The sequence below is a fragment of the Hyla sarda genome, chromosome 8 (assembly GCF_029499605.1).
Source record: "Hyla sarda isolate aHylSar1 chromosome 8, aHylSar1.hap1, whole genome shotgun sequence".
NCBI lineage: Eukaryota > Metazoa > Chordata > Amphibia > Anura > Hylidae > Hyla > Hyla sarda.
In genome coordinates this window covers 208,272,187-208,292,284 of record NC_079196.1, presented here as the reverse complement: position 1 = coordinate 208,292,284, position 20,098 = coordinate 208,272,187, and the positions used below count along the sequence as shown (strand labels likewise).

The 20,098-nt window shown below is 43.9% G+C and overlaps 1 protein-coding gene across 1 annotated transcript; it reads right to left on the bottom strand.

The window, feature by feature from the left end:
• Positions 1–10,882: 10,882 nt before the first annotated feature.
• LOC130285501 (uncharacterized) lies at positions 10,883–16,001 on the bottom strand. The gene is made up of 3 exons (XM_056536979.1): positions 15,986–16,001; positions 14,263–15,745; positions 10,883–11,216 (listed from the first exon to the last, which is right to left on the bottom strand). The coding sequence occupies exons 2-3, from the start codon at positions 15,704–15,706 to the stop codon at positions 11,206–11,208; spliced, it is 1,455 nt and encodes a 484-aa protein (XP_056392954.1). The 5' UTR covers positions 15,707–15,745; positions 15,986–16,001; the 3' UTR covers positions 10,883–11,205.
• Positions 16,002–20,098: the final 4,097 nt, after the last annotated feature.

Below are 20,098 nucleotides of genomic sequence, written 5' to 3'. Positions count from 1 at the left end.
CCCAAACTGTGGACCTCCACATGTATGCTGGGAGTTGTAGTTTTGCAACATTTGGAGGTCCACAGTCTGGAGACCACTGATCTGTTATGTCGCCCCACAACCTGCTGTCCTCTGGCTGTACAAAACTACAACTCCCATCATACCCTTAGACTGTTATTAGTAGTATTGCAGCAGTGCACAACCTTCTGTTGATCATCTACTACAGTCGTCTCCAACCTGAGGACCTCCAGATGTTGCAAAACTACAACTCCCAGCATGCCCGGACAGCCAAAGGCTGTCCGGGCATGCTGGGAGTTGTAGTTTTGTAACATCTGGAGGTCCGCAGGTTGGAGACCACTGATTAGAGATGAGCAAATTTACAGTAAATTCGATTCGTCACAAACTTCTTGGCTCGGCAGTTGATGCCTTTTCCTGCATAAATTAGTTCAGCTTTCATGTGCTCCAGTGGGCTGGAAAAGGTGGATACAGTCCTAGGAGACTCTTTCCTAGGAATGTATCTACCTTTTCCAGCCCACGGGAGCACCTGAAAGCTGAACTAATTTATGAAGGAAAAGACATCAACTGCCGAGCTGAGAAGTTCGTGACGAATCGAATTTACAGTAAATTCGCTCATCTCTACCACTGATCTACTAAATCGCTCCCTACTACTACTTCCATCATACCCCAGCACCCTTTCACTGTTAGGACATGATGGGAGTTGTAGTATTGTAAAAGAGCACGGCCCTGTGTTGATCATCTCTTATGTACCCCCCCCCCCCCCCCACACAACCTGTTCCTCATTTGTAAAAAACAAACAACAAAAAAACGACTACTCACATCATACTCCAACCATGGAAGTTGTAGTATTGCAGTAGAACACAGCCCTGTATTGATTATCTATTACATCACCCCAACCTGCGGCTCCCCACCTATGCAAAATCACAACTCCCATCATACCCCAGTACCGTTAGACTGTTAGGACATGCTGAGAGTTGTATTTTGCAACAGCTGGAGACCACTGATCTATTACATCACTCCCCCCCCTCCAACCTGTGACTTCACAGCTCAGCCGTGCAAAACTACTACCCCAGCACCCTTACACTGTCAGGGCATGATGGGAGTTGTAGTATTGTAATAGAGCATAAGCCTATGTTGATTACCTATTAAATTGCAACCCCCAACCTAGTTGTTCCTCAGCTGTGCAAAACTACTTCTACCACCATAACCCGTCACCCGTAGACTGTCAGGGCACGATGGGAGTTATAGTTTTGCAATAGAGCACTTGGCTGCTATAACATTAACAGACATTCCTGTCATTGCAGTGCCAGTTATTATGATTGTTACCTATCTTTCCCAAAAACTGCTACACCAGCTGAAGGCTGCTTTGTATTAGCTGGAGACCCTTAAAAGGGTACTCCTCCCCTAGACATCTTATCCCCTATCCAAACGACAGGGGATAAGATGTCTGATCGTGGGGGTCCTGCCGCTGGGGACCTCTCCCTGTTGCACCCAACGTTCTTTTAGAGCGTCGGGTGCAGTGTCGGTGGCTCGTGACATCACAGCCACGCCCCCTTAATGCAAGTCTATGGGAGGGGGCGTGATGGCCGTTACTCCCTCTCCCATAGACTTGCATTGAGGGGGCGTGGCCGTGACGCATCGCCAGTCATCCTACATGGATGGTAGGGGGCAGCATCATGTCTGGAGGAAACCAGGCACTGCCCATCACCTGCCCAATACCATCCCTATAGTGAAGTATGGTGGGGGCAGCATCATGTCTGGGGGAAACCAGGCACTGCCCATCACCTGCCCAATACCATCCCTACAGTGATCATGCTGGGGGCAGCATCATGTCTGGAGGAAACCAGGCACTGCCCATCACCTGCCCAATACCATCCCTACAGTGATCATGCTGGGGGCAGCATCATGTCTGGAGGAAACCAGGCACTGCCCATCACCTGCCCAATACCATCCCTACAGTGATTATGGTGGGGGCAGCATCATGTCTGGAAGAAACCAGGCACTGCCCATCACCTGCCCAATACCATCCCTACAGTGATCATGGTGGGGGCAGCATCATGTCTGGGGGAAACCAGGCACTGCCAATCACCTGCCCAATACCATCCCTACAGTGATCATGGTGGGGGCAGCATCATGTCTGGGGGAAACCAGGCACTGCCAATCACCTGCCCAATACCATCCCTACAGTGATTATGGTGGGGGCAGCATCATGTCTGGGGGAAACCAGGCACTGCCCATCACCTGCCCAATACCATCCCTACAGTGATCATGGTGGGGGAGCATCCTGTCTGGGGGAAACCAGGTACTGCCCATCACCTGTCCAATACCATCCCTACAGTGATCATGGTGGGGGCAGCATCATGTCTGGAGGAAACCAGGCACTGCCCATCACCTGCCCAATACCATCCCTACAGTGACCATGGTGGGGGGCAGCATCATGTCTGGGGGAAACCAGGCACTGCCCATCACCTGCCCAATACCGTCCCTACAGTGATCATGGTGGGGGCAGCATCATGTCTGGGGGAAACCAGGCACTGCCCATCACCTGCCCAATACCATCCCTACAGTGATCATGGTGGGGGCAGCATCATGTCTGGGGGAAACCAGGTACTGCCCATCACCTGCCCAATACCATCCCTACAGTGATCATGGTGGGGGCAGCATCATGTCTGGGGGAAACCAGGCACTGCCCATCACCTGCCCAATACCATCCCTACAGTGATCATGGTGGGGGCAGCATCATACTGTGGGGACAGGAAGACTCGTCAGGGTTGAGAGAAAGCTAATTGAAGCAAAGTACAGATATATTCCTAATAATAGCCTGACCCACAGTGCTCTGGACCTCAGACTGTGCCAAATGTTCACCTTCCAACAAGACAATGACCCTGATCACACGGCTATAGATATATTTCCTCTTTGCTCAATTGTAACACTTAAGAGGTTGGGGCTCGGAGGATCCTCCTTTTCTGGTCTGTAGACTTTTGATGGTTGTAGTGGGTCACTCCACTTTAATGGTCACCCTAGAAGCAGGTTTTCCTACTTTGTCCGGAAGGAGGTGGCCCACTGTTACTCTTCTTACTAAAGTTTAGAGTAAAACTAAAGTGCAACTCAGTCTGGAACTCCATAGTGTTTACTGCTTTAGCTACTCAAGTTTTTATCCAACTTTATTATCTTAGTTTCTGACATGAGTTACATCTGATGTTGGACGGATGATAAAAGATCAATGGGTTTCCATCTTCGCTGTGGTCCCTGGTCTTTACCTTAGTGAGAAACATTCGATATCCCAATTATTTCTTCAACACTCACCTGAGTGCAGGTGTGTCAGACAAACCAGGTCAGCAACACACTGGCAAAGAAGTACCAAATAGCAAATGCGGGCAGAGTCAGGACAGGCAATGGGTCAAACCTAGATAGCGATGTAGTACAAAATAAGCACCCTGCAGAATAATTTAGACAAAGGTCAGGTCACAGGAGGTCAGAATAATCACAAGGCACAGGGGAAAGAAAAATACGAGAGCAACGGCACCAAGGTGATCATTCTGGTGCTCCTAAAAGTGAAGACACATTTTTGTCATTTTCTGATAGTTTATTGATTTGTGTATTTTCAAAAATGTAATGAAAACTTTAATAAACAAGAAAAAGGAAAGAAAGAAAGTGAAGCAGAAAGATCATCAAACAGAATGTCTCCTAGTAGAAATAGTCTTTCTTTCATACTCCTTTGCTCATTCTTTATCCTCCATGACTATCTGTACGTGTTGTGCACACCCTGATATAAAGAGGGAGATTTATCAAAACCTGTGCAGAGGAAGAGTGGTGCAGTTGCCCATAGCAACCAATCAGATTGCTTCTTTCATTTTCCACAGGCCTCTTTAGAGGCCTGTGGAAAATGAAAGAAGCAATCTGATTGGTTGCTATGGGCAACTGCACCACTCTTCCTCTGCACAGGTTTTGATAAATCTCCCCCATAGTCTTTTACTTCCTCTAGTCCAGGTCTTTTTCAATGATACCCGCCTCCACATCCACTCTGCAGGGTCTCCTCTTTCTGCAGCGTCTCTTCTTTTTTCAATATTCGTACAGTATAACGTCCGCTGCAATGACCGCGCGGAATACTGTAATTCCCTCAATAATCAGTATAATTTCCTAATCTGTAGAGAGAAAGAAAGATTTTAATCTTTTGTATACATGTATACATCTCCAGACAATGAATGAAATGAATCATACCATGGGTACAGGTGCCCTCAGACTCCTGGGGTCACCTATGGAAGGGTAGTTACCCAGAATGCAGATGTTTACTAGTTTACTGATTGGGCAATGCTGTTTGTGCACCGTATAACTGTATTATTTGGGCACGATATTGGTTGAAGATGGAGGCTTTCAATGGTGGAACTGCACACAGCACCAACTGGCCTGCCTGGCATTAAATAGCTGCACTCCATCTATCCCTAAACAACCCATCCACCCTCCTCAGAAATGAAAAAATATTAAAAAAAACATACAATGCCGCACTCTGAATATCCGTACTCTGGAGGCTTTTTTAATTTCGAGCCCGCATTTTATGGCATTGATGGGCGGAGTCTTGCGTTGCTGCGCTGAGGCCGGAGTTTTCATCAGGAAGGAAGACAGCGCAGCACCGACAGACTACGATAGTAAAGCCACAAAAAAAAAAAAAATGTCTCGGTACGTTACCCATCCCAAAATGTGCATGAAGCTGTATTACTATGGATGTTTCTTTTTTTTTAAAGAAAACATTTTAGTGCCACCTATGGGTTATTTACGTAGTCTGTAAAAATTCTTACACAATTATTTTGGGCCTTATTCTATTTTAACACAACATTAATTTAAAAATTCAGTGGTTACGCCAGCATGTACGTGTCCTAAAATTAACAAGGTGTGCAGTGTGTCATTTTAAACCTTAACATTAATAGTTATATAGTTAATTTTTTCTATAATTAACATTAATGTAGTAGCTTTGCTTCATGATGCAGAACAAGAACAGTTGTTAAAGTGGGTGTTCATCATGTCCTTTTCTTCAGACGTATGCACTTTCTGTAAGCCAGGTTGGACCTAGAATACATATGCAACTTTTTTTCTTCATAAATAGAGACTATCGCATTTGATAAAAAATAAGTTAAAAAAAAATACTTTGTGAGCAGATTTCAGAAATGTGCTTTGAAATAAGCAAAAATCAAAAAGTTGCAGCATATATAGAAAAGTTGCACGTGCAACTTTTTTACGCATGTGGAATTATATACATAACAAAAAAGTGTGAAACAACTGAAAATATGTCATATTCTAGGTTCATCAAAGTAGCCGCCTTTTGCTTTGATTACTGCTTTGCACACTCTTGGCATTCTCTTGTTGAGATTCAAGAGGTAGTCACCTGAAATGGTTTTCACTTCACAGGTGTGCTGGTGTGGAGGAGGAGGTGTGATGGTGTGGGGGGTGCTTTGCTGGTGACAATGTTGGGGATTTATTCAAAATTGAAGGCATACTGAACCAGCATGTCTACCACAGCATCTGGCAGCGGCTGCTATTCCATCCGGTTTGCGTTTAGTTGGACCATCATTTATTTTTCAACAGGACAATGACCCCAGATACACCTCCAGGCTGTGTAAGGGCTATTTGACCAAGAAGGAGAGTGATGGGTGCTGCACCAGATGACCTGGCCTCCACAGTCACCAGACCTGAACCCAATCGAGATGGTTTGGGGCGAGCTGGACCGCAGAGTGAAGGGCCAACAAGTGCACGTCACTCGTCATTGCGTCTTGCAGCGCATAGAAACGATGCAGAGGACACCACACCGGAGGCCAGAAGCAGCGCGGACCCGACCCCGGCAACAGGTAATTATACAACCTGGGATGGGGGAGGCAACGCGGCGTCGGCAATGGGTGCCACTGCCCCTTCTCTCCCCCTGGCTATCGCAGCCACTGCCCCATTGCCAGCGCCGCTTCTCTCCCCCTGGCTATCGGCGCCGGCAATGAGGCAGCGGCACCGATAGCCGGGGGAGAGAAGGGGCAGCGGTGCCGATAGCAGGGGGAGAGAAGCAGCGGCAGCAAGGCTCTAGAGCCCAGAACAGGCAGGGGCAGAGAAGCCAGCAGCGACGGCAGGTCTCTGCACCTGCAAAAGCCGCTGCAGTTCATTGATTTAAAGTGCCCGCTTTAAATCATTGAACTGCAGCGGCTTATCGGCGTATAACACGCAGATAGACTTTAGGCTGAAAATTTTAGCCTAAAAAATGCGTGTTATACGCCGATAAATACGGTAATCACAGTAAATACTTGTATCATTCCGTACGGAGTCTTCTCGGATCAATCTTTCAATTCACTCTCTGTAGAGAATAAAGGTGTAATACTGTTAACCCATAAAAATAATTTTAATGCAATAATTGTGACAGCTCATATTCGCGGTTTAGACCGCGCGGTTCCAGGGTCCCCAGGCGGTGAATCCACAGTGATTCCTTACGCACAAGCAATTTCTTAATATCACCACCCCTTCTCGGTGGCACTATCTCGTCTATGACCCGATATTGTAACTGCGCTATGGAGGGACCCTTTCCTTGAAGTGCTGGAATTGGAAGCAGTAGGTTTTGACATCGTTTACTTGACTTATGCCAGTTAATGCGGTCTCCTCCACGCTCGGTGGTCTCCACAACGTATAGGAGACCGCACGGACATTTGATGAGGTACACCACGTTCCGTGATTGACAGGTAAAGTATTTTCTAATGAATATTTGGGGATTTGTGATCTGATCACCTTTAATTACATTGCTGCATTGGGCACAGTTCACACATGGAAATGTGTCCATGCGTTTTGTACAGAAGAATCTTTGTTTGCTCTTTGGTTTGCCTCCTATATCTGCTCTTATTAATGAATCCTTGATGTTCCTCGGACGTTCATTGCATGTGAGTGGGAGAGATGTGAACTCTTCTATCTGGGGTTATGATTTCTCAAGAATGTGCCAGTAACCTTTGATTATACCATCTATTTAGGTGCCAGGGGACGGTAAGTCCTAATGAAGGGGATTATTTTAGCTTCTTTATTACGGGTCTTTCTCTCACGAGGTGGGGGATTTAATACTCACTTGGGGAAGCCCCTCCCTAAAAACTTCTCTTCAAGTTCTTGTAGTCTCACTTCTCTCGGATCGGTCACTATTCTTTCTATCCTTTTTTTGGGATATAGGGATTGATCTTTTGACTGCTGGTGGGTGAGCACTGGTATAATGAAGCAAGCTGTTCTTATCCCTTGGTTTTCTGTATAAATCCGTATACAGACCACCTCTCCTATCTTTTTTGGATCATAGTATCCAAAAAACTGACCTATGTTTGGTCTGCTGTCATTGTAAATTATAATTCAGGTCTGACTCCATTAATAAAGCAAATAAATTTATCCAATGATGAGCGTGGCCCCTGCCAAATGCTTACAATGTCGTCTATAAATCTGCACCATATTTATTGAAGATTTAATGTGAAAAGAAATACTGATCCTCAAAGTGCAACATGTATGCAATTTCTAGCATATCCAGGTTTTTTTGCAGGTCATTGTAATCACTTTTTTCTAAAATCCATTTAGTTGCATCATACCCCTTATCATGTTCTATCGCAGTGTACAAACTTACTACATCAATAGTGACAGCCAAGTTTCCTCCGTTACATTCTCCATTTTGGACAAGACTTCCAAAAAATCCCCAGTATCTAATAAAAAAGCCGGTGTAGATTTTATCAGAGGTGTTAATGCTTTTTCTAATATGATGAATAGGGGGGACAGTACTGAATCCATTGAGGAGACAATGGGGCGACCCGGGGGATCAGTGAGACTTTTATGTATCTTAGGCAAGATATAAATACAGGGGTTATTGAATTTTTACTCTTAAAAATTGGCCATTTTTTTCATTGATCACCCCGAGTCCCTCATGTCTCTCTATTAGATGTTTAATTTTATTTTGAATGCTGTTGAGCGGATTCCCCTCCAGTCTTAGGTAGGTATCTATATCTGACAGCTGCCGTATCACTTCTTTCTTATATAGGGCAGTGTCCATAATAACGATGGAGCCACCTTTATCTCCTGGTATTATAGTGATGCCGTCTGCTGCCAGATCTGATACTTAGATATTACAATGTACCTTATGTTCCCACCTCTGTATCTCTTTTACCAATCTATCAACGTCATTTTAACCAATTTACAATACGTTTCAACAGGATGATAATATTTAAGGGGCATAAAGTGGCTTTTTTGCCTCAAGTCTTCAAATTTCAAAGTCCCGGTTCAATTCCATTCCCCTTCTGGGAGAAGTATCTTGCATAAGTCCATCTGTGGAGACGTGTGCTTTCAATCTAATACTGCGGAAAAACCGCTCCAAGTCAATGTCTAATTGGAAGGTGTCCAGTCTGTCTACCGGACAAAAGGACATTATTGTCCTAACTGTGGATCGCTTGCTGAAAGCAATTGTGGATATAAGAAAAGAGGTTGAAGCAACAGAACAATAACTGAGGGACACTCTAAACTGCGAGGACTTGAAAGAGAACCTGGATGAACACATCTTAACGCCAAGAAAAGATTTGGAGGAAAGAAAAAGAAGAAAATTCCTGAGGGACGCTGAGGATTATTTGGCGAAACGGGTTTACAGATGGCGGGATACCTCTGGAAACATGCGGCGAGGACCATCCTATCAACTACTCTTCATCAAGCTCAGGAAACGAGTTTCAGTCATGCCGACTCCGGCATCCCCCTTTTTTCCAGTGAAGGCGAGGACACCGGGGAGGCGAGGAGGCGCCATCATCAACGCACCTACGGGACCAGTGTTGACAAGATTGCAGGTAACAACAGAACAATAACTGAGGGACACTCTAAACTGCGAGGACTTGAAAGAGAACCTGGATGAACACATCTTAACGCCAAGAAAAGATTTGGAGGAAAGAAAAAGAAGAAAATTCCTGAGGGACGCTGAGGATTATTTGGCGAAACGGGTTTACAGATGGCGGGATACCTCTGGAAACATGCGGCGAGGACCATCCTATCAACTACTCTTCATCAAGCTCAGGAAACGAGTTTCAGTCATGCCGACTCCGGCATCCCCCTTTTTTCCAGTGAAGGCGAGGACACCGGGGAGGCGAGGAGGCGCCATCATCAACGCACCTACGGGACCAGTGTTGACAAGATTGCAGGTAACATCCAGCCCCTAGCCCCCCACATAACATTGTGATTAACATTTCTTCCAAATGTCAGTCATCTGTGGAGATCGGGGTGCTGCAGAAGGGATTATCGTTTTGTCCCGTAAACTGGAGACCTTACAATTAGACATTGACGTGGAGCGGTTTTTCCACAGTATTAGACTGAAAGCGAACGTCTCCACAGATGGACTTATGCAACATACTTCTCCCAGATGGGGAACGGAATTGAACCAGGACACAGGGACTTTGAAATTTGAAGACTTTAATCTGAGACAAAAAAGCCACTTTATGCCCCTTAATTATTATTATCCTGTTGAAACGTATTGTAAATTGGTTAAAAATTACACTGATAGATTGGTAAAAGATATACAGAGGGGGGAACATAAGGTACATGGTAATATCTTAGTACTTGAAATAAGAGCTCTATGTGATCTGGCAACTGACCGCAGCATCACTATAACACCAGGAGATAAAGGTGGCTCCATCGTTATTATGGACACTGCCCTATATAAGAAAGAAGTGATGCGGCAGCTGTCAGATATAGATACGTACCTAAGACTGGAGGGGAATCCGCTCAACAGCATTCAAAATAAAATTAAACATCTAATAGAGAGACATGAGGGACTCGGGGTGATCAATGAAGAAAATGGGTAATTTTTTACAGAGCAAAAATCCAATAACCCCTGTATTTTATATCTCCTAGTCTCTCTGATCCCCCGGGTCGCCCCATTGTCTCCTCAATGGATTCAGTACTGGCCCCCCTATTCATCATATTAGAAAAAGCATTAACACCTCTGATAAAATCGACACCGGCTTTTTTTATTAGATACTGGGGATTTTTTTGAAGTTTTGTCCAAAATGGAGAATGTAACGGAGGAAACTTGGCTGTCACTATTGATGTAGTAAGTTTGTACACTGCGATAGAACATGATAAGGGGTATGATGCAACTAAATGGATTTTAGAAAAAAGTGATTACAATGACCTGCAAAAAAAGCTGGAAATGCTAAAAAATTTTTGAAAGAGAATTATTTTTTTATTTGGGGATGTGTATTATCTACAATGCAGGAGATCGTCGATGGGGCAAACGTGGCCCCTCCTTAAGCAAATGCATACATGTCGCACTTTGCGGACCAGTATGCCTTTTCACATGAAATCTTCAAAATCCATGCCAAAATATGGCGCAGATTTATAAACGACATTGTAAACATTTGGGAGGGGCCACGCTCATCATTGGATGAATTTATTTGCTTTATTAATGGAGTCAGACCTGGATTATAATTTACGATGACAGCAGACCAATTAGTTTTTTGGATACTACGATCCAAAAAGATAGGAGAGGTGGTCTGTATACGGATTTATACAGAAAACCAAGGGATAAGAACAGCTTGCTTCATTATACCAGTCCTCACCCACCAGCAGTCAAAAGATCAATCCCTATATCCCAAAAAAAGAGGATAGAAAGAATAGTGACCGATCCGAGAGAAGTGAGACTACAAGAACTTAAGAGAAGTTTTTAGAGAGGGGCTTCCCCAAGTGAGTATTAAATCCCCCACCTCGTGAGAGAAAGACCCGTAATAAAGAAGCTAAAATAATCCCCTTCATTAGGACTTACCGTCCCCTGGCACCTAAAATAGATGGTATAATTGAGAATTTTCCTATCCTAAGTGACGGAAAATTGGGATTTTATTAAAGACAAGACGCGAGTATTATGCTAATTAACTTCTTTACTGAAACTCAGCAGCTAGTATGTATTGTAAGTATTAACAGAAAAAAGACTTTTTTACAATATAACAAAGGGTATATGAACATGCAACCTAGGGTGCAACCTAGCATGAAGTCCCGTGACATTAGCCAATCAGACTGTAGTACAGATGATAAAGGTATCCCACACACAGATATCTCCCTTCTTCTTTGCGGAAACCATCCATTGGCAGAAATTACAGGAAGTTGATCACGAAGATAGTGTAGGAGGAATGGAAGTCGAAGGAATGTGGATCCTGTGAAGTGACGTCAAAGTTGATGACTAACGGAGAAGGGATCCTATTGTGGAGCTGTTGAATAGATAGAAATACATGTTATAGGGATGGGTTTTAGGGAGGGATAATACTCGCGTCTTGTCTTTAATAAAATCCCAATTTTCCGTCACTTAGGATAGGAAAATTCTCAATTTTATGGCAAGACAAGACGCTTCGTATTATGCTAGTTCAAAGCTTAATCGAAATAATCATACAAGTACATAAAATGACTAAATAAATAATAATAATTCTTATCACAATAATAGCATAGATACATGAGATTCAGGTCTAAAGTAAAAGGTTTTAAAAATAGAGTCAGAGGACCAATTGGCCGCTTTTAATAGATCTGAGAGAGAAGCGCCCGATTGGAAAAGTTTGGTAGAGACTGCACTTCTGGTAGAATGAGCTGTAAATTTGGAAATATCAATACCAGCCAGGTGCATGGTTTGTTTAACCCATCTAGCCAGAGTAGGTGAGGAAACTGGGGCGTGAGGTTTACAGAAAGAGATTAATAATTGGGAAGAAGATGGAATTCGAAGAGATTCAGTTCTGGATTCGTAAGAACGAAGACAGCGAACAACACAAAGTTTTTCATTATCCGGAAAGGAAGGGTAAAAGACGGAATGGAGATTCGTTTTAGTACGTCGGTAGATAGAGAAAGTAACACCTTGAGGTGTAAATTGTCTGCGAGAAACATCTAATGATTTAACATCCGAGACCCTTTTGACGGAGATAAGGCACAAAAGAGTAGTAAGTTTAAAGGATAGTAATTTTAACGATAAATTATCATTATCGTCCCAGGAAATAAACATATCAAGTATGATGTTTACATTCCAAGTAGAATTGTATTTAGGAAGAGGAGGTCTACGAAAACGTATACCTTTAAGTAATTGACAAACTAAAGGATGCCTACCCACTGGGATGGAATCTATAGGAAGGTGTTTAGAGGAGATCGCCGAGCGATAAAGATTAATTGTTCTATAGGCTTTACCAGCATCAAATGATTCTGATAAGAAATTTAAGACATGGGAAATAGATGTTCGTAAGGGATCCAAGTGTCGTTGATCGCACCAATGAGACCAAAGTCTCCAGGCTGATCCGTAAGCTGATTTGGTACCCGGAGCCCATGCATCTGAAAGGATGTCTTGAGTCGATCTTGAAAACTGGAAATCAACTCCTGGTGACCCGAAATCATCCAAGCCACCAGAGGTAGATGGCCCGACAAAATCAGAGGATGACAGTTCCCTTGAGGATCTAGTAAAAGATCGGGGGTGGAGGGAAGGAGACGGGGTAGGTCTATGAGCAGGTGTAAGATTTGGGGAAACCAGGATTGAGTTGGCCATAGGGGAGTTATAAGAACCAGAGTGGCTTTTTGGATCGAGGTTTGAAAGAGAACTCGAGGGATTAGATTGAACGGAGGAAATGCATATAGGGTTTTCTGAGGCCATGACTGCAGAAAGGCATCCACCCCTAGAGCTTCCGGATCTGGACGCCAACTGAAGAACAGAGGTAGTTGGGTATTCAGGCGGGAGGCAAAAAGGTCTATGTGAAGAGGACCCCATAGAGAATTGATTGATTGAAAAATCGAAAGAAGGAGCTTCCAGTCGCTGGAGTCCGTGAGGTAACGTGAATACCAATCCGCTACTGAATTGGAAATCCCTGGTAAGTATTCCGCCTTCAGGATGATACTTCTGTCCAAACAGAAATGCCAAAATTCTTTGACAGAATCTGCAAGAACTTTGGAAGTCGTACCTCCCAGGTTGTTGATGTATTGGACAGCAGAAATGTTGTCCATACGAAGGAGGACACAACAATGGGAGGAATTTTTTGTAAAACTTTTCAATGCAAAAAATCCTGCCAGAAGTTCCAGACAATTTATGTGAGATTGAGATTCCGTCGGTGACCATTTACCTCCTGTGGAAAGAGAACCGCAGCGAGCTCCCCATCCGGAAAGACTCGCATCCGATTCTATAATTATGTCCGGATTTGGATGGAAAATTGTTTTCCCATTCCACGACTCTATGTGAGTGAGCCACCAGAGAAGTTCTTCTCTGGCTTCTGAAGATAGGGGAATTTCGTCGGAGTAACCGAGACCTTCCCTTAGATGACGGATCTTTAAGCGTTGAAGAGCCCTGTAATGGAGGGGAGCTGGGAAAATGGCTTGAATTGAGGCTGATAAGAGGCCTACTATCCGGGCAATTGTCCTCAAAGAAATTATATCCTTGCGGAGAATTTGTTTGATCTCCTTCCGAATGGTTTTCAACCTCCTCGGAGGAAGGCTCAGAGTGGTCAATTGAGTGTTGATCATAAAGCCTAGGAACTCTAGGTCCTGAGAAGGAACTAAGATTGATTTCTTGTAGTTTATCAGAAAGCCCAGATGAATCAGAAGAGAGAGAGTCCAATCCAAGTGGAGCAAAAGTAACTCTTTTGATTGGGCCATAAGGAGAATGTCGTCTAGATAGATGATAAGACGAACTCCTCGACTTCTGAGAGACGCTACTACCGGTTTCAATAGCTTCGTAAAGCACCATGGGGCTGAAGATAGGCCGAAAGGAAGGCAAGTAAATTGCCACTTTTGGTTTTCCCAAAGAAATTGTAGGAACATTTGGGAGGAAGCATGGATTGGGACAGTGAGGTATGCCTCTTTTAAGTCTATTTTTACAAGCCAATCGTGTTGTAGTAGGATGTCCCTTAGTAGATGAATGCCCTCCATTTTGAAGTGGCGATAGATTACTAAATTGTTCAAGAGTTTCAAATTGATCACTGGTCTGTGACCTCCATCTTTCTTTTTTACCAGAAACAAGTTGCTGATAAAACCTGGTGATTGGTTTGGAATCGGAATAATTGCCTGTTTGGCAAATAAGTCTCTGATTTCTTGATCTATAAGGGTTTTGTCTGTTTGAGAGAATTGAATCGGATGTGGTAGATAGGTTTGGATAGGAGGAGAGACAAATTCTATTTGATAGCCTTGGACCGTGTTTAGGATCCAAGAGTCGGACGTAATCGTAGTCCAATTGTGGGAAAAATACAGGAGTCTTCCCCCCAGTGGAATATTTTGGGAAGAAGACTGAGGAAGGCTTACCTGTGGGAGGTCTTGAACGAGGAAATCCTCTGTGACCTCTGGCTCTCCATGGTCTGCCCCTGTATGGAAAGAAGGGGGGAGGGGGGGCGGAGGAGTGGCCTGAGGATTGTGATGTATGGGAGTAGGAGCCTCTGTGATATTGACTTTGAGAGGAACGGCCGGAAGAGCGGCCCCGACCTCTTCCAGCCTTCCCAAAAACTCGTTGAGAAAAAACTTTTTTCATTGAAACTTGGGCCTTATTCAGGGATGAGAATAGGCCGACATATTTATTAAGCTCTTTAATGAAATCATCTCCAAAGAGCATGCCCTTGGTGGGATTTGGTGGTTCTACTGTGGCCAAATTGGTTAGCTGGGGGTCTATTTTTAACAGAATGGAGCGTTTACGCTCGTTAGAGAGGGAAGCGTTAGCATTCCCGAAAATACATATGGCCCTTTGGGCCCACCCTTTAAGGGTTTCAGGATCCACCTGTGTATCTGAAGTGGATGCCTCTTCTGCTAAATTTAAAATTTTTGTCAGAGGACCCAATAGGTCCATCAACTTGTCCTGACAGGACTTGAAACTTCTATCCACTCCCTTTTTTGGGTTGTTACCGGTTTTAAAGAGAAATTTTGCAATGAGTGGATCTAATTCTGGGGTGTGAGAGGCATTGTTTGGCAGAGTTGGTCTAGGACATTCTGCTTTTAGTTTGTTACGGGACGGTTTGTCCAGAGGCTTGTTGGCCCATTGTGAAATGAATTCGGCTACCTTTGCTTTTGGTAGCCATTCCCCAGAACGTGGATGACATATCAATGCCGGGTCAAAGTATGTGTCACCCGATTCAGTTAAATTAGTTTCTTCCTGACTGCCAGGGTCATCATGATTGGCATCACTGTCCTCCGAGACATATAGTATCTCATCAATGTCCCCAATGTCTGAGTCAGCTGATTCTTCAGATGAGGATACCTTGAAGGAGTTTGGCTTAGCTCTGAAGCTAGACTTCTTAACCCTGCTGGATTGAGCTTCCTCACGGGTTGAGGGTACATCTTGTGGTTTGTGTGAACCACCTGTGCCAGAGGCTTGAGTAAATTCTGCATTCTGAGAATGTGATAAATCTTGGCGTACTCCTGAGGTATTTTTACCTTGTCTAGCGGAGTAGGGGCCGTCAGTAGAATGCCTTCTCTTAGCCTTTGCCTTTCCTGGCCCCTTAAGTCCCTTAGCCAATTGGGACACGGACTCCTCTGGGGACCAGAATTGGTCCGAGGGAGTTAAGGGAGGTATAGAGCCCATGTTTGAGGAATTGGAGCGGGCTATGGCCAGTGACACTGATTTGTCAATAGAGCCCTGCAAAGCAGAGACTGCGGATTGTACCGCTACATTAATGGATTTAGAAATAGAAGCGTCCACCAGAGATTGTAAATTCTCTGGGAGAACATTTTCTGATGGAGTTTTATTTTCCTCAGACATTTTTCAAATATAACTGCAGAAGAACACAACAAAAATTATCTGTAAGGGTATAATTAAGGATTAAAACTAATAGACAATTAAATTGAATATAGGAACAATTAATGATAGTCAGTTAATATTATAAGAGAGATATGAGGTAACTATAATGATAAAAGATGAAGAACTATGTATATTGAAGACAGCCACCGGGTAGCAGTATAGGATAAGAGAGGAAAGAGAAATACTGTTTCAGAATGAATTTCTATTTAAAAGACATAAATTGTACAATTAATAGGATACAGTGTGAGGAGAAAATACACGTCCTGCAGGTTCTGTCACTCTGAGGAGAATGACGAGATCCCGAGAACGCCAGACAGAGGACGACCTCTCTGTCAGCAAGTCTCGCGAGACTTGCGTGAGCGCCGGAGAATACAGGGAGCGCTCGGGCTGCGATAACGGCGCGAAGAGAAGAAATAGGAATATTGTGAGGTAAAGTAAAAAGGGGGGGAATAAACCGGGGGGTATGGAGTTACAATGGGAACCGGAATAACCGGGGAGAAGCAGGGAAAAGCGATTAGAATATGTGGAATGAAGGATAATCGCAATGAGAATAAAATAATTATATAGAACTAGATATATGGGAGAAAAGATATTGATAAAAGGAGAAAAGAAAAAGAATGAAAATTTATTAAATAATTAATTAATGAAATAAGCAATGGAAATAATACTAGTGTTTTGAGAGAAAAAATACTTATCTTAATCACTCTGCTGAGCAGCAAAGAAGAAAGGGAGATATCTGTGTGTGGGATACCTTTATCATCTGTACTACAGTCTGATTGGCTAATGTCACGGGACTTCATGCTAGGTTGCACCCTAGGTTGCATGTTCATATACCCTTTGTTATATTGTAAAAAAGTCTTTTTTCTGTTAATACTTACAATACATACTAGCTGCTGAGTTTCAGTAAAGAAGTTAATTAGCATAATACGAAGCGTCTTGTCTTGCCATAAAATCAAAGGTTACTGGCACATTCTTGAGAAATCATAACCCCAGATAGAAGAGTTCACATCTCTCCCACTCACATGCAATGAACGTCCGAGGAACATCAAGGATTCATTAATAAGAGCAGATATAGGAGGCAAACCAAAGAGCAAACAAAGATTCTTCTGTACAAAACGCATGGATACATTTCTATGTGTGAACTGTGCCCAATGCAGCAATGTAATTAAAGGTGATCAGATCACAAATCCCCAAATATTCATTAGAAAATACTTTGTCAATCACGGAACGTGGTGTACCTCATCAAATGTCCGTGCGGTCTCCTATACGTTGTGGAGACCACCCAGCGTGGAGGAGACCGCATGAACCGGCATAAGTCAAGCAAACAATGTCAAAACCTATTGCTTCCCATTCCAGCACACAGGACTAGGGTCCCTCCATAGCGCAGTTACAATATCAGGTCATAGACGAGATAGTGCCACCGAGAAGGGGTGGTGATATTAACTTACCTACGTCTGCCCAGCGTGAGGCAGACGTAGGTAAGTTAAAGTTTTTTTTCTTTATCTTTTGCAGCCCGGGCATAGGGATACAGCGTACAGCAGTGGTCTCAATCCTGCGGCCCTCCAGCTGTTGCAAAACTACAACTCCCAGCATGCCGACAGCCGTTTGCTGTCTGGGCATGCTGGGAGTTGTAGTTTTGCAACAACTGGAGGTCCGCAGGTTGGAGACCACTGGCGTACAGTATAGAGTTCCAGCACCAGCGGCCCGCAACAAAGAGGAGGAGGGCAGTGCTTGCGGGTGACATAGTAGTACCCTGCTGGGCTGATAATTGGGGGGGAGGGGGGGAGCAGAACAGCGCTGGCGGGTCACATGATTTGGGGGGAGCAGAACAGCGCTGGCGGGTCACATGATTTGGGGGGAGCAGAACAGCGCTGGCGGGTCACATATGATTAGTTCCCCGATGTGGGGTCAGCGCAGCGCTGGGCTGATAATTCATTCATTCCCGAGAGGGAGGGGCCAAACCGGTATTGCGGTATGGTAAAAATTCATATCGTGCAGCACAAAAATTTCGGTATGAACCGGTATACCGCCCAGCCCTAATTTGGATTACATATTGGTCCACGACCCTGATTGGATATACTATAACTTCTTGTGGAGACTGCCAAGGCAGGCTGTATAAGAGGTCACTGATAGTACTGATCAGTAATATATTATTAGTTAGTACTAAATAGTTATGGTGGCCCAGTACGGGATGGTGTGTCCCCATACTTCTCCTGCCCTGTCAGGCAGAGTCTCTCCATGTCCCCAGAGGGGGCTCCCTTTATGTGTTATCCCTTATGTACATACAGTCATGGCCATAAATGTTGGCACCCCTGAAATTTTTCTAGAAAATGAAATATTTCTCACAGAAAAGGATTGCAGTAACACGTTTTGCTATACACATGTCTATTCCCGTTGTGTGTATTGGAACTAAACCAAAAAAGGGAGGAAAAAAAAAAAAGTAAATTGGACATAATGTCACCAAACTCCAAAAATGGTCTGGACAGAATTATTGGCACCATTAACTTAATATTTGGTTGCACACCCTTTGGAAAAAATAAGTGAAATCCGTCGCTTCCTATAACCATCAATAAGCTTCTTACACCTCTCAGCCGGTATGTTGGACCACTCTTCCTTTACAAACTGCTCCAGGTCTCTCTTATTGGAAGGCGCCTTTTCCCAACAGCAATTTTCAGATCTCTCCACAGGTGATCAATGGGATTTAGATCTGGACTCATTGCTGCCACTTCAGAACTCTCCAGCGCTTTGTTGCCATCCATTTCTGGGAGCTTTCTGGCATATGTTTGGGGTCATTGTCCTGCTGGAAGACCCAAGATCTCAGACGAAAACCCAGCTTTCTGACACTGGGCTGTACAGTGCGACCCAAAATCCATTGGTAATCCTCAGATTTCATGACGCCTTGTACACATTCAAGGCACCCAGTGCCAGAGGCAGCAAAACAACCCCAAATCATCATTGACCCTCCACCATATGTCACTGTAGGTACTGTGTTCTTTTCTTTGTAGACCTCATTCCATTTCCGGTAAACAGTAGAATGATGGGCTTTACCAAAAAGCTCTATCTTGGTCTCATCTGTCCACAAGACATTTCCCAGAAGAATTTTGGCTTACTCAGGTTCATTTTGGCAAAATGTAGTCTTGCTTTTTTCTGTCTCTGTGTCAGCAGTGGGGTCTCCTGCCATAGTGTTTCATTTAAATGTCGACTGATAGTTCGTGCTGAGACTGATGCTTCCTGAGCCTGCAGGACAGCTTGACTATCTTTGGAACTTGTTTGGGGCTGCTTATCCACTATCCGGACTATCCTGTGTTGACACCTTTCATCAATTTTTCTCTTTCGTCCACGGCCCAGGGAGATTAGCTACAGTGCCAGGGGTTGCAAACTTCTTGATAATGTTGCGCACTGTGGACTAAGGCAAATCTAGATCTCTGGAGATGGACTTGTAACCTTGAGATTGTTGATATTTTTCCACAATTTTGGTTCTCAAGTCCTCAGACAGTTCTCTTCTCCTCTTTCTGTTGTCCATGTTTACACAATGCTAAGACTAAGTGAACTTCTCTCCTTTTTATCTGCTTTCAGGTGTGATTTTTATATTGCCCACAAGTGTTACTTGCCCCAGGGGAGTTTAAAACAATCTTATTTTTCCACAATTTTGAAAGGGTGCCAATAATTTTGTCCAGACCATTTTTTGGAGTTTGGCGACATTATGTCCAATTTGCTTTTTTTCCTCCTTTTTTGGTTTAGTTCCAATACACACGAAGGGAATAAACATGTGTATAGCAAAACAGTTGTTACTGCAATCCTTTTCTGTGAGAAATACTTCCTTTTCTAGAAAAATTTCAGGGGTGCCAACATTTACGGCCATGACTGTATATCAGATGTAAAGCCTAAGTGTGGTGTGAACAGAGTCTGAAGGGTTTTTAGTTTTCTACCCCTTGTTGTTAGAGGGGTCCCCAGTGAATACAGGTTGAGGACATTGTATTCGGTTAAAGAAGTCTTCATTTTCCTTACAGCGCCTCTAAAGGAGAAACAAAGCATTACACTGGGCTGTCTATGTAAAGCATGGAGGTGTTGGGGGCTCCAGAGCAAGAGACGCTGCAAGTAGCCCCTCTCCATTCTGGTGTATAGAGGAGGATCCTGAATGGCGGACCCTCTATTACCTAACAGAGCATTTGAAAAATAGGTTTCCTAGACCCAACAACAACTTAAATGGTTATATAAAAATGAGGGTTTGTTACAGTGTATTGGGGCAGGTGAGAGCTGGAGCTCAGTATAAATAGCTCATGTTGGATTACATAGACTGGATACACGGTGGGGGCGGTGGATGAGCTACAATGCTGCCCCCTGCAGTCAGGG